At 52.4% G+C, this 14,166-nt stretch overlaps 1 protein-coding gene across 1 annotated transcript in view; it reads left to right on the top strand.

Annotated features, from left to right (window-relative positions):
- The window catches only part of HTRA1 (HtrA serine peptidase 1), a 51,767-nt gene extending 37,831 nt beyond the window's left edge, over window positions 1-13,936 (top strand). Inside the window, exons 4-9 of the mRNA XM_014830719.3 lie at window positions 5,831-6,025; window positions 6,981-7,013; window positions 8,421-8,535; window positions 9,781-9,838; window positions 11,797-11,892; window positions 13,218-13,936. Coding sequence (XP_014686205.3) covers window positions 5,831-6,025; window positions 6,981-7,013; window positions 8,421-8,535; window positions 9,781-9,838; window positions 11,797-11,892; window positions 13,218-13,386 — 666 coding nt within the window. The 3' untranslated portion in view covers window positions 13,387-13,936. The remainder of the gene's footprint in view (window positions 1-5,830; window positions 6,026-6,980; window positions 7,014-8,420; window positions 8,536-9,780; window positions 9,839-11,796; window positions 11,893-13,217) is intronic.
- The last annotated feature ends 230 nt before the right edge of the window (window positions 13,937-14,166 follow it).

The following is a 14,166-nucleotide window of genomic DNA, read 5'->3' as shown; positions in this document are numbered from 1 at the left end:
TAAGCCCGAAGCAAGCCCTCAGCCCGGGGGGCATTACTCAGCACAGACCCAGCTTTTCTTCCCTGGGAGAATCTGGCAGTTGTGACTCATCTTCAGCAGGAGCCCAGGCCACATGTAGAGCCCACGAAGCAGGCGGGCCACACAGGCCCCAGCCCGGGCTGTCTGAGGATAATCTGGGCTCCTACCATTGGAGAAACAGCACGGCCTGGGCCCTCACCCTGAGGACACATGAGCTCGGCTCCTCTGGCTGGCCTCTATTCTGATTTTTCTTCGACGCCCCCATCGTCCTGTTGTGTGTCACTTCTGCTCCTGCTGCCTGCCCTTGTGACACAGTCCAGGCACAAGACAGCTCTTTGTTGCTGGCCGGCTGTGTGCCCTGAGCCTCTGGGCAGAATGGGCTGGCGAGAAGTACACCTGGACTGAAGATGGCAGGGACTCCAGTCCCGGTACTGCCCCCACCTCGCTGTGGGACCGTCAGTGTGCTGGTGAGTGGATGGGTATGATGCCTGTCCTATCTGTCCCACAGAGCGGAGGTTTCAGAGGCCAAGGGACTGGCAGAGCACGGGGCACTGGCCAGGCTCTGCTCGGACCGCTTTTATCTTGTGCTGACCATTGCTTTCCTTTGAAGCCGACGTCTCCTCTTGCCCCAGGCCCCAAACAACCCTGCATGAAGGAGCATATAGTAGTAGAGCCCTTTCCAAATGTTATAGGTGTTAGGATGACCACTCTAAAATGAGGCTTCGGTGGCCTCTCATGACTGCGCACTCCCCAGCCCTCCGCCTCCCTGCTGATGGAACCCGGGGCTGGTCTTCAGTTTACCCGACCCACTCCATTCCTAACTCAGGCAGATCCTGAGGGGCTAACTCATGGGAGCACATTCCCCTCACCAAAGGGTGCTTGAGGGTAACCTTATGACCAGATGCTGGCTGATGAGCTAATATGCTGGGCCCTTCTGGATTCTCAGAAAGAATCCAGAGATAAAGAATCCAGAGATCAGAGAGAAAAGATCCCTTTACTTCCCCGGGGCATTGTCACATCTTTATGTCATGCTTGGGCTGGCAGTGGTGGTTTTGTGACTGTGAGAACAGGCTGAAGTTGATCAGACAGAAAGAAGGAAGGAGCCCTTCTCGATGTCGTCCTTTGAGAATTTGAGGTCATCAGCCCCGCCACCACCCTGCCCTTGAACAGGTGGATATTGATTCCATTTTGCATTGGATTTTCTGTTACTCGTAGCTGAAGAAACCCTACTTGATGCACTCAAATCATTTTTAGCGTTGATCTATATTTAGCCCTTATGGAAGATTCTAGGCTGAGCTGACCATAGGGAGGGAGAAGGACTCTCACTTTCTGCTGCTGTGTGTCCTGGTGGCTTGTCTGTATCTTCACCCATCAGACAGTGGATGTCACTGGAGGGCACGGTGGATTTCATTGATCTCTTGTGTTCACCGCGCCAGGCACGTGGGAGACGCTCAGTGAATGCTTGTTGAGAAAGTTCTCTTTCGTGTTGGCTGTTGCATGGATGTAGCGCTGCCAGCTCTGCTGGTGGGTGTTTGTTTGTTGTAGTCTGAATGAACGGTAGGGCCTTCTTTAACCATGCAATGCACCAGCCTCTTCCAAGTTTCAGCATTAAATCTACCACACAATTATTATCCTGCCTACGGCTGGGATTTAGTGATTTCACATTGACGTGGTGAGTCTGGAGGCCACACCCGGGACTTCTGACACCCTCACCTGGGCTGTTTCTACATCGACCTGGGTGGCATGGGCCAACAACTCGGGTGTTAGGGGGATTTTTTTAAAGTCCTTCTTGTTGGCTCTGTGGTGAGGACGTCATTCAGCATTAGTGGGTCACCTGCAGACTGCCGGCGGCTGTGCATTTCAACCTAGATGCCACCTGTTTTCTGCTGTTTTCCCAGGCCGCTCCCCATTATGAGCAGGAGCGTGACCTTGAGAACTGGCAGTGCAATGGATTCACTTTGGGATGTCTCTCGTTCTAGGAGGACGTGGGCCAAATTCGAGCTGCAGGCTCTCCAGGTGGGGCCCGAGGGCTCTGAGGTGGAGCCTCGGAGTTTTGCTTTTGCCACTTCGAGCTCTCCCGCCTCGCGGCTTTTGTGCGCACACCCCCCTTGCATTTTCATCCCCCATGGTTGGAGACTCTGCCGTGAGGGCGGGATCTGCGGGCCCCGTTCTTCCTCATCTCCTCTTTGCTCTGCCGAGTGGAGGAGGGATGTCTGCGCTCTGACTTGGTAGGCGTGCTGCAAGGCTCTAGCGAGATGGTGAGATGGGGGAAGTGGCTATTAGGAGAGGGGCTGGCATCTCCCAGATGGCCTGTGGCTGGGGCCGCTTTAGAGGGAGACTCAGACACAGTGTCTGCAGCGGGGAGCCCGGAGACGGCTTTGATGTGGGAGGCGTGGGAACCAGCCTTCGGACAGCAGCGTGGGACTAGACCAGGGTGGGCGGATTCCCGGTTTCACGTCTGCAGGTCAAGGCCGAAGGGTAGCTTTGAGCTTCCAGCCATATCTGCAATTCATCTCCCCTAGGTCCTCCCATGGAGCGTGTGTCTAGACAGCTATGGAGTAAAATGCTCAATCACTGAGTAGGAATTTGGCCAGCAGAGGTATAGCTGCGCCGAGCAGCCAGGCCCGAGGTGAGGATCGAGGCTGAGAATGAGCTTCACTTGGATCTGGAACTGACTGGAAAGCCTGATGCTCATGGGGCCAGCTGGCCCCCAAAATGGCCCCCAAAGGGCATTTCGACTTCACAAGAACTGTAAATCTGGCCTGGCCCACGTCGCTGTCCCATGTCACACCCTTGCAAAGATTTCTGCCTGATAGTTAGAATTCTGGGTTAACACGTACCAGGTGCAGGTCTGAGAGTTGGGAAGCCTGTTTCTTTGTGAGGCTGCTCATCAGCTGTGAGAAGTCAGACCATCTCTGAGCCTCAGTTTCTATTATCTGTAAAATGGGGGCAAATCTGTGCTAACTCCCAAGGTGGTCATGAAAGTGCTTTGTCACCTGAATTGACTGTCATGACACCAATTCAGCCTTCATAGTGTACCCTGCCATATGTAATCTGCTTACTTTTTTCTGTTTTAGGATTGTCCTTCCTAATCTATGAAACGTTTGAGGGATAAGAACGTAACGTGGCAGAGGTGTTGCCTGTTGGTGCAGGGTTGATAAACGGCTCTTGTGATCTGCATTTCCTCCTCCTGTGTTTGAGTGATGATTGGTTCTCAGGGAGATTCTGGGCTCGTATGGCCCGTGTCCACTTGCTCAAGCCCATGCGGTCACCTGAGTGTGGACAACTTCGCTATGCTGGAGCCATGCTTGTCCGTGGGGCTCTCTGGGCCTGTTATGGGTGGCAGGCGGTGTCCCCTGGAGACCTGGCCCTTCCCAGTGGGCACAGCTGAGCAGCATGCAGGCCACTGGTTTCTCCTCCCATCGGGGGGGGGGGTCTTTCCTTTCTGTCCTCACAGCTTCTGCTCCCCCAAAAGCGTTTGCCTCCTTCCCGCGTCCTCTGGGCCTGAGCTCAGATTTGGAAGAGAAGAGCTTGACGGAGTACTGTCTTTAGGCCCCCGTGCCTTGTAAGCCCCCTGAGACCCGGGTGCCTGGGTCTGGCCCCTTGCTGGAGGTAGAGGTGGGGTGGCAGGGGTGGGGGATGAGCAGATGCTAATGAAGACCTCCCAGTGAGTCCTGCCATGTCACTTCCTGATGTGGTTTCCAGTTTGTGGCTGACTTGATGGGGCTGGGCCCACCTCTCTGTGTTTGAACTTGGTCTCTTGCCTTGCAGTCGGCGAAAAGCCAGTTATCTTGGGCAGCCAGGCAGCCTCAGGCCCAGGAGCCTTTGCCACTGTGTCCTCTTGCCCATCCATAAGCCCAGCCCTGAAAGCCATTCCTGGACCCCGAAGGAACCATACTGTCCCTGGCAGGCCTCCCCCAGAGTGGCCGAGCACACACCACCGGCCCTGCCTCCCGCCCACCCACCCCTGCGACTGCTGGATGAAGTCATTCCTGGCAGGGGCAGCTGGCGCGGGCCCAGGGTAAACAGGCCGTGCTGAGCTTGCTGGTGTTCTGCTGGACGCTGATGAGCTCGGGGAGTGTGGGGCTGCAGGCCTGCCCCCTCCAGGGCAGCACCATGCTCTCTGGCCTCAGGTGACCCCAAGGGCAAAGGGTCACTGTCAGGGTGGACCTGCACCACCAGCCCTCTCCTGGGTGGAGGGCTGGGTGACTCAGACTAGCCGGTGGGAGGTTCGTGGGTGGGGTTTCCTCCACTGGGTCTGCACAGACCCCAGTACTAATAACCCTTAACGCTTATGATGCTTACGTGTCCCACTCACATGATGCTTACCATGAGCCAGGTGCTATTCAAAGAGCTGCTCAGGTCTTAAGTTACTTAATTCTCACAACTAACCCATGAGATAAGTGTGCTACGTTGTTGCCATTTTCCAGATGAGAACACTGAGGACTCAAGTGGTTGTAAGCTCAGGCCGGGACCTAATCAGGGTCTGAGCTCTTGACCACAGTACTCTACTGGGCCTCCCAGTGTCTACGATCTGATGGGCATTCCTTCTCATGTGGTCTCTTAAAGTCAGTTTTAGGTCTTAGATGATTTCTTCGACATTCCTTCTTCCTCCATGGACTTTCTGGCCCAGCATCTCCTTGAGCAGCACCTTCCTTATTCGGGGTGGAGAGGGGGTCTTTGCGGCATCGTGCTGTGGAGCAGTTAAGAAGGTCTGGGTTTGGGCTCGCAGTCCCAGGTTTAACTCCCTGCTGTATCTCAAGTCGCCCAGTTGCTTGGAGCCTCAGTTTCTTCAGCTGTTAACTGGGTCCAGCGATCAGCCCACCTCATCCATTGGTCTCTGCTCCATCCCTGGCAGAGGAGATACTGCAGTAACTGCTGGTTCCATCCACCCCACCCTCCTGGCCCCCTTGCCTCTTTCTTTCTTTTTCAAGGTGGACAAGTGTGAGTTGGGGTTAGCATGAGGCCTGGGCTGGGCTTTGCCTTCTGGGCCTGGTCCACGTTGTTCAGGCCAGCCGCTGATGGAGGCCCAGCTCTCCCCAGCCCTGGGGACTTGAGCTGGCTTTCCTGTGTCTGGTTTTAGTTTGAAGAGTTGTTTGGGGCTCCTGACTCGGCCCAGCCTTCACAGGGCGTGGGGATAGGGCCCGTTGGGTTAATGAGCCTGCCTGGGCTGGGGAGCAGAGGCGCTTGGTTGGTGGAGGGCCTTTTCAGGTGAGGAGAGAGCCCACCTTTTGGGTCTTGGTGTCTGGGGTCCTGGATGCCTCCTGCACCAAGCCCCGTCCTGGCCCCTCCCCAGAATTGCTGAGGACTTAGCACAGAGCCGCACTGAGCAGTCAGTGCCACCCTCGGTGCTCCCGGTTCTCCAGGACTCTGGCGTATGTGCCTATGATAAGTGGGGGCAGAGCCCCTTTCCCTTCCACCCCGGGGGTGTGTGGGCTCAGGATCTTTCTTTGGGACTTTGCTCCCTAAGAACCCCCAGGCAGTCTTGCCCCAAATCCCAGATTTGTCTCCTCTGTCTCCTGGTCTCAAGGTTTCAGAGCGTCTGTGCCGATAGTGTCAAGATGTGGTAAGACCCTGAGATGGCCTCCAGTAATGTTCCCACGTGTTCCTGGGCTGTGCCCTGCGACAGCTCAGCACATGGTGATTGCTGTAGGTGGGAGGGAAGTGCCGCCTTTGGCCCCGGAAGGGATGGTTTCCTGCAAGGTCTGGTGGATACGAGTGGCCCGCCACTGCTCAGGGTTCCGTGACATCTGTGCATTTATCTGTCCTGTGATCTTAACCAAATGAAGCCCTGACCACCTTGTGGTTCCAGGGAAACCTGCCTGTCCTGCTGCTTGGCCGCTCCTCGGAGCTGCGGCCGGGAGAGTTCGTGGTCGCCATCGGAAGCCCGTTTTCCCTTCAAAACACAGTCACCACCGGGATCGTCAGCACCACCCAGCGCGGCGGCAAAGAGCTGGGGCTCCGGAACTCAGACATGGACTACATCCAGACGGATGCCATCATCAACGTGAGCCCTGTCGGCTGGGATCGGGCGGGTTTTGGAAAGCCGGGCTTAGGGACCAGGGTGGAGGCAGGCTCCTCAAGGAGCTGTCCAAGGGCTTCCCTCTGAACCCCTAGAGCAGATGAGGCAGAGGGCTCAGCCCCTTAGCCACCTCCAGGGACTCCTGCGAAGGGCACTGTAGCTTTGCCAAGGTCTGCAGCACGGAGGAGCCCCCATCCGCCTCAAGGGTCAGTGGCCCCTCAGTGAAGCTGCTTTTGCAACTTTGTGGCAGGCAGGACACTCGCCCTGGCACAGGCTCGGCGGCCCCCAGGAAGTATTTGCTCTGCCTTGGGGCACAGTCTGAGCGTTACCCCTACACTATTCGAGGTCTAACGAGGCCAGGGATTGCGCCACACAATCTCCTAAAGGGAATCTTTTTTAAATCACATTTTTCCACTTCAGCTGTCTCCCTATAGGATTGACGTTTCTAAAAAGCAATGTTTTTCCCCTACATCTGTCTAATAAATAAGAAACACAGCAGGTTTGTGCCCTTGCTGCTTTGATGGATTTTCTTCCCAGGCTTTCTTGTGATCTGCATGAAGTAATGAAAATAGAACAAACTGTGGATTTCCAGCCCCAGCAGCAAAGTTGGGGTCACACAGGTGGGGGGCTATGCAGATTTGAAATACTGTGATACTGGAGCAAGTGGGCAGCCAGCCTATTCGAAAGAGAAGGAAGTTGTCTTAGGTGTTCTGGGGGTCACAGGTGGCCTCTGGGCTTTGCAGCAAAAACACATCTCTCCCATTTGTGGCACATCTAAGACTTTCTGAAAATTGTTAAGGTTCTTTTTTTCCAGCAAAATACTAGGTTGACAGGAACAAATCTCGGGAAAGAATCTACACTCAGGAACCTGCCAGGCGGGGAAGTAGATTGGACTGTGTAATGACATAAACATAACCTTTTAATTTTTGCTTAATTTCAGTATGGAAACTCTGGAGGCCCATTAGTAAACCTGGTAAGACCTTTTTAAAATCTATGTATGTGCTGGTTTTTTTTTTTTTTTTTGCTTTATTTTTAGACATGAACTTTCCACAGCACAGTATCTAATTCTTTTAAAGTGAAATTCGTGAATGTACTGTATCCTTGCAAATTACCCTTCTTATCTTTTCTGGAAAGAGTAAGGCATCTGGAGTTGAGCACTGGAAGTGTTATGCCGGCGGACACGCTTGTGTTTCAAAGTTACAAGTAAACGCCCTGGAGTTCAGGTCCAACCCAGGCGTAGTTAAAGGAGCAGGCCTTTATTCTGAAGGTGTCAGCAGTTCTGGCCTGTCCCCTAGAGGCACCTCCTTCAAATGAAGTCTCCAGGCTGCTGAAGGAGCTGGCTTGGCTCGTCTGCCGTCTTTGTCTTGGCCGGGAGCCCTCCCTGAAGACCTGGCTGGAATGAGGAGTTAGCCCGCTCACAAAGATGTCACCAAGGCTATGTTATAATACATGAGCATCCAAAGGGAAGCCTTCAAGTCAGACTGTCAGAGCCAGGGTGCAGCTCAGGGCTCACCCCGCTCAACTCTCATCTACAGGTGATGAAGTCAAGGCCGTCTTTAGCAAGGCCCAGGATGGCCGTGCCTCCTGGATGGTCCCTTGGAGTCGGGACTGAATTCTCAGTGCTACAGGAGTGTGTGAGGCGTGATTTATACTCTCCTGGCAGTTTTCCCTTCTAAGCCTGAGTGGAACAAAGTGTTTAACAATAGCATTCAGAATAATGGTTGAATGGCGTGAGGTGAGCCTGTTACTCGGAGATTGTTTCCTGTGGTGTAGCACTCGCTGAACTGTGAATTTATCTTGCATCGAAGCGCACCCTGTAGGCTGGCTTCCTCTACGATTTAAAGCTAGTCTGCAAGGAGCAGAGGAAATGGGCGCAGTGGCTCACCCTCTGTCTCCCCTGAGCCCCCGCTGTGCCCCCACGGCTGCGGTCTGAGATGAGACCGCATTTTCCTGGTAAGGAAGCCTGGTGCCCTAAGCGCTAAGGGTTTCTCCCTGATGTCAGCAGAGCAATCTTAAGATCATGGGAGATGGAGGAGCAGAAAGGCGTGGACAGCACCTAAAGGACTCAGAGGTTTGGGAAACGTATTCCCCGTGGAAGGAGCAAATGAGCGTTTTGAAAAGATCTGTTGGCTGCTGGGCTTAGCGCTCAGTGATCACTGAGTACAGTCTGGAGTCTTCCATTGTTGAGCATGGCTCACGCTGCCCAAGTGTGGCTCAGCCCCTACCACCCCGGAACCCCCTCCCTCCGGCTCCCTCCACCCCACTCGTTCTCTGAAGTAGCTTGGAGATTTCCTCTGGACGCGTTCTCTGTTCTCTTTTGGTGCGTGTCTTCAGGGACACCTTCATGGACTCAGTAAGCTGTGTCCATCTTGCTTTTCAGGACGGTGAAGTGATTGGAATCAATACCCTGAAAGTGACAGCTGGAATCTCCTTTGCAATCCCATCTGATAAGATTAAAAAGTTCCTAACGGAGTCCCATGACCGACAGGCCAAAGGTAAAGTGAAGCCCAGACAGCCTGGGGGAGTCAGGCCTGAGGCTTGGCTGCTCCTCGGGGCCTTGGGGGAAGCCACACACCTGAGGATCAGCCAAGCTCTGTACCCAGGAGGGAAAAGGAACGCATGTCGTTAAGGCCCTGGGACTAGGTCAGAGCTGTTTGGCCATTTTTGACCTATGATCATCGACGTTTTCTATGGTTTAATCTAATGTGTACCAGGCACGACCCTAGGTGATTTCTATGTGTCATTTACATCCTTGTTCACTTGTGTCATTTAATTCCTTTGCCCCATCAGGGGGCAATTCTTAGTCCCATTTTACTGATGAGAAAACTGAGATCAGGGAGATCATTTATCCCACAAACGTTTATTGATTCGTCGGCTTGGGATCAGGCTGGGGGTTCCACGGCTCAACAGAGTCCCTTACAGGTGTGGCGTTTACGTTCTCCCTGGGGGAGAGGGAAGGATGACAGTAGACAAACATAGAAGATCATTTCAGAGGGCAACAAGTGCTTCCCAGACATTGAAGTGGGATGGTGGGCTTGGGGATGACGGGGGCGGCTTATGGAGACGGTGTGGCTGGGAGACGCCTCCCGAGCCGAGACCTGAAGGAGAAGGAGCCAGCAGGCAGGGAGAGCATTCTAGACAGAGGACCAGTGGATTCCAGGCCTCTGCTGTGGGCGTAGCATAGCGAGCACAGGGCCCACGAGGGGGCCATGCGGCTGGATTGCTGTGAACATGTGGAGTCACAGACGGATGTGGAAGAAGTGAGCCAGGGTCACAGTAGGCCATGGAGGGGGGCTTGGGTTGCATTTTAACCTCATTGAGAACAGGGAAGTTGATGGTCTGTTTGATGTATCTGAAAGGTCACTCTCATGGCTGGGAGGAGGATGGATGGAAGTTGGGAGACCAGTTCAGAGGCTCTCCTGGTCATCTCGACCAGGGTGGAGTACAAGGATCACAGTCTGGATTTACATAAGGGATAGAAACCTCATCAGATGTTAGGATGAGGCAAAGAGGAATCCAGGACCACTCCTAGGTTTCTGGCCGTTAACTGAAATGACAGGACTCTCCAAGGTCCCACGGCAGGTAGGGGTCCGAGCCAGGATTTGAACCACAACCTCAGCGTATCCCCCTCTGGCCCCACTTTACACTGCAACTGGGGGCTGGACCTCATGGCTTCCTGGTGTCCCCAGCACAGCTGCCACCTGGGCTGACCTTCTGTTGTCCTTTTGTTGTCACACCAGGCAAAGCCATCACCAAGAAGAAGTATATTGGCATCCGAATGATGTCACTCACATCCAGGTGGGTAGCAGGACGTCTGTGTCTGTCTTAAATTTAAATAAACCTGAAGTTCATACAGCTCTCCCTGGTTCCCCTGAAATAGAACACTTAGACTGTCTTAAGACATCTCAGCTTCTGGTTAAAATTAAGTAACATTAGGAAAAAGAGGAGGGGCCGTTAGTCTTGGCCTCTTGTTTTATCTTTCATTTTTGTTTTTGTGTTCTGAGCAGATCTTTCCTTCTAGAAGATTCTGCCCTCCTCTTTAAGGCAGGCCTGAACAGCAGGGGGTGTTGGTCACTCTCCCTCGTGCCTTCCTTTCACCACTTGCTCTGTTGAAACACACATTCCAGGAGTGCCCCAGGCACCTCCCTCGGCCCGGGAGCGCCCTGCCTTTCGTGAGCTCTGCCGCATGTGGGCTGTGGCTCCCGGAATGCGGGTCAGGCCCAGCATGACTGATGGGCTTGTTTTCCCGAGCTGGTGGAAGTTGCGGTGTGTGGCTGCCCGGCTCATAACATACTGGAGTTCTAACCTTGATGGAAAAATGTGGCATAATCGCATGAGTCCTGGTAACCAAGGGCATGGTTGAAACTGTTCTAGGTAAGGTCTGCAAAGGGCAGAACATATTAATGTAGACATTAATATATTATTATAATTAATTAACTAGTAGTTAATTGTGAACACATTACTATAGTTTAGATACATATAATGAATGTTGGTACCTTTCTCTTTTTTTTTGCTGAGGAAGAGTGGCCCTGAGCTAACATCTGTTGCCAGTCTTCCTCTTTTTGCTGAGGAAGATTTGCCCTGAACTAATATCCACTGCCAGTCTTCCTTTATTTTATCTGTGAGCTGCCATCACAGCATGGCCACTGATAGATGAGCTGTGGAAGTCTGTGCCCAGGAATCCAGGCCACTGAAGCAGAGTGCGCTGAACTTAACCACTGGGCTACTGGGGCTGGCCTAGTGGCACCTTTCTTAGCACTCCAGAATATGGCCTGATTTGCCAAGACTAAAATGTGCATCAGTTCCTTGTCTTGGAACTGTGGGAGATGGAGGTATAGGGAAAGAGTATCAGCCCTGGGGTCCAGCTTCTGGGGTTCTCGTCCCAGCTCTGCTGCTTCCTGGCTTGTGACCTGGGCAACAACTTGACCTCTGAGTGCCTCAGTTCCCTCCTCTCCAGGGTGAGGATAGCAGTGCAGGCGTTTTGGGGGTGTGGCAGGACCGAGTGAGTTAATGTTGTCAGGCTTGGATCATTGGTGGCAACGATCACTAGCCACAGTGATGGCAGCCACTGTTTCTCACCTGCTGACCCTGTGCCGGGCCCTGGGCTGAGTGCCATCCCTAGATGACCTCGTCTAATCCTCACAGCAACCCCGCGTCATAGAGTCCTGTCATGATCCCTATTCTGCAGGTGAGCAAGCTGAGGTACAGAGAGGTTAAGCAAATGCCCAAGATCATGCAGTCAGACAGGGGTGGAGCTCAGGCCCCAGACCAGGCCAACTGCTCTATAGTCCTGCGCCACATAATGACGTTTTAACCAATGACGGACCGCATATATGACAGTGGTCCCGTAAGATTAGTACCCTATGGCGTACGGGTGTAGTCGGCTCTACGTCTAGGTCTGTGTAAGTGCATGCATGTTGTGATGTTCGCACAACCACCAAATCGCCTAACGACGCATTTCTCAGAAGGTATCCCCGTTGCCAAGCGATGCCTGACTGTACTGTATTGACTCCTTAAGTGGTAGCTACTATCAACTAATTAATGAAATTAATAATAATGATGATAAAGCACTTTCCTTGCTATTACCCAGTAAATCTTTGACCCTGGTAGACAGGCAATTTAAAGCAGAATCAAAACTCCCGGAGGAATTTGTGTTAGCATCAGGGACAGGAGGTGAAGCCAGATGAGAGCCGAGTCTCAGCTGAGGGAGGCCGTTGATACTTGCTGTTAACCCAGGTGCTTTTTCTCCCGAGCAGCAAAGCCAAAGAGCTGAAGGATCGCCACCGAGACTTCCCGGATGTGCTGTCAGGGGCGTATATCATTGAAGTAATTCCTGACACCCCAGCAGAAGCGTGAGTTGGAATCATTTTCCCTTTTCCTAATATCCCTGTGCTTCCTGGGGGTGAGGGGAGGGGGTGGTGTTCTTTCCACATCCGCTCAGGTGATTGTGACAATCCTTGTGAACTGGTCAGACATTCTGCCAGTCAGGCCTTCCACCCCACTTCAGCTCAGGACGCATCAACCAAAGGACACTTCCTGTCTTCGAAAGTCCTCGCTTCATGGGGGCCATCCAGATGAGAGGAGCAACATCAGGCTCGTTATGAGTCTCTGAGACAGGCCTGGCTGGGGACAGAGGCTTTAGGGAGCAGTGTCCCTGAGCCCTCGGGCAGTGGTCCCATCATCCTAGGCTTCAGGACGCATCTCCTCATGAAGCCCTCTCTAATTATGTCTGTCAGTCAGGCCACCCCCGTCCACACCTCTGGAAGAATAACCCAGGTGGCATCAAAGTAACATGAAAAGAAGGAGCTTGATGAACAGAGTTTATTTCTTGTGTTGACGTAATATCCAGAGAGAACTGTGAGACCAGAGGCCAGCAGTCTGTTCCCTGGGGGCCGGCTCTGGCTTGCTGCCTGCTTTTGTATGACCTGTGAGCTAAGAATAGATTTTGCATTTTTAAATGTTTGAAAAAATTTGAAGTAAGAATAGTATTTGATGACACATGGAAATTATATGAAATTCAAACTTCAGTGTCCATAAATGAAGTTTGACTGGAGCACAGCCATGCCCAGTAGATTACATACTGTCTGTCTATTATGGTGGCTTTTGGGCTACCATGGCAGAGTTGAGTAATTGTGACAGAGACAGTGTGGCCTGCAAAGTCTAAAATATTTCCCATCTGTCTGTTTATGGAAAAAGTTTGCTGACCTTTCCGCTTGGACCATAGCATCTTATTTGATGCCGTGATACATAAGAGCTAAAGTTACAGAAGCGTTAACGCAAAGGAAGTGTCTCGTGATAGAACCCTTCCGTCCATCCCTGTGGGAACTGCTCTCTGAGTTGTGACACCCATTCCAAGAAAGTTGGCTATGGGCAAGATACATGGTAGATGGTATATGGTACATCCTCCGGGGTCAGTCTCTCCTAAGATCATATGAGTGCTGGTAGGCATCTCTGCAATGGACATGATTGATGATTCGGCCTAAAAATCTCAAAAGGAAATAATGCACCACATTGGTGGAGTAAGCCTTTCTCACATAAGTTCACCGCCACCACGCCCGTTTGTCCTGGGCTTTTAGGTTCTACACTGTGCCTCTGTCATGTAAAGCTGATCACCTTTCATGGTAGTTAGACCAGGAGGAATGGAAACGTGACAGTTCTCTTTCCTTTTGTGTTGCAGTGGTGGACTCAAGGAAAATGACGTCATAATCAGCATCAACGGACAGTCGGTGGTCTCCGCCAATGACGTCAGCGACGTCATTAAAAAGGAGAGCACCCTGAACATGGTTGTCCGCAGGGGCAATGAAGACATTATGATTACGGTGATTCCCGAAGAAATCGACCCGTAGGCAGAGGCATGAGCTGGACTTCATGTTTCCCTCAAAGACGCTCCAGTGGACGATGCACGATGACTCTGGGCTGGTGGCGCAGGACACCTGAGACTTTTGACTGCCATGTTGCTTGTTCAGCAGAACACCCTGGCCAACAGAATCCTTCTTGATAGTTTGCAGGCAAAACAGATGTAATGTGATAGACCCGCAGGCAGAAGCTCGTCCTTCTGTATCCTATGTACGCAGCGTGCTTTTTCTCGCCAGCTTGGGCTGTTCCTGCTTAGACAGTCAACGGTTCTCTCCTCCTTTAACTGAGTCATCATCTTAGTCCACCTAAGGCAGTTGATATAACACATAGATAAGAGGAAGGTGCCGTGGGGGCCAGAATGGCGCTGGGCGTGTTTATCCTTCCCTTCGAGTCAGCACCCAGCGGAGGCCGAGGCCGGAGACCACGCGAGGGTGGGCGTCAGCTTCCAAATGGCCAGAGTTGCCTCTTTTAGGAATCTCTTCAGAACTGGGAGCACAGTGATTTTGAGTGTGAGCTATTAAAATTCTTCTTCATGTTTGCTTTCTGGTGTGCTTCTTTTCCTTTCCCAGGAGCAGCTGGCTGCAGTCTCTCTCAAATGATTGTAGTGTCAGTGGGTCCTCATGAAACCACATCGTCCATGCAAGGTTGAGCTGGAGGTCTTACCAGCTATTTCAAAATCATCCTATGGGATTTACTGGTGTTATTAACAACTGTGCTTGGCCACCCTGGCTTCATAAATAGGATTTCAGGACAGTTACACATGCATCTGG

The sequence above is a fragment of the Equus asinus genome, chromosome 2 (genome assembly GCF_041296235.1).
Source record: "Equus asinus isolate D_3611 breed Donkey chromosome 2, EquAss-T2T_v2, whole genome shotgun sequence".
Taxonomy (NCBI): domain Eukaryota; kingdom Metazoa; phylum Chordata; class Mammalia; order Perissodactyla; family Equidae; genus Equus; species Equus asinus.
The sequence above is the reverse complement of the archived record's forward strand: the minus strand, read 5'-3'. Positions and strand labels throughout refer to the sequence as shown.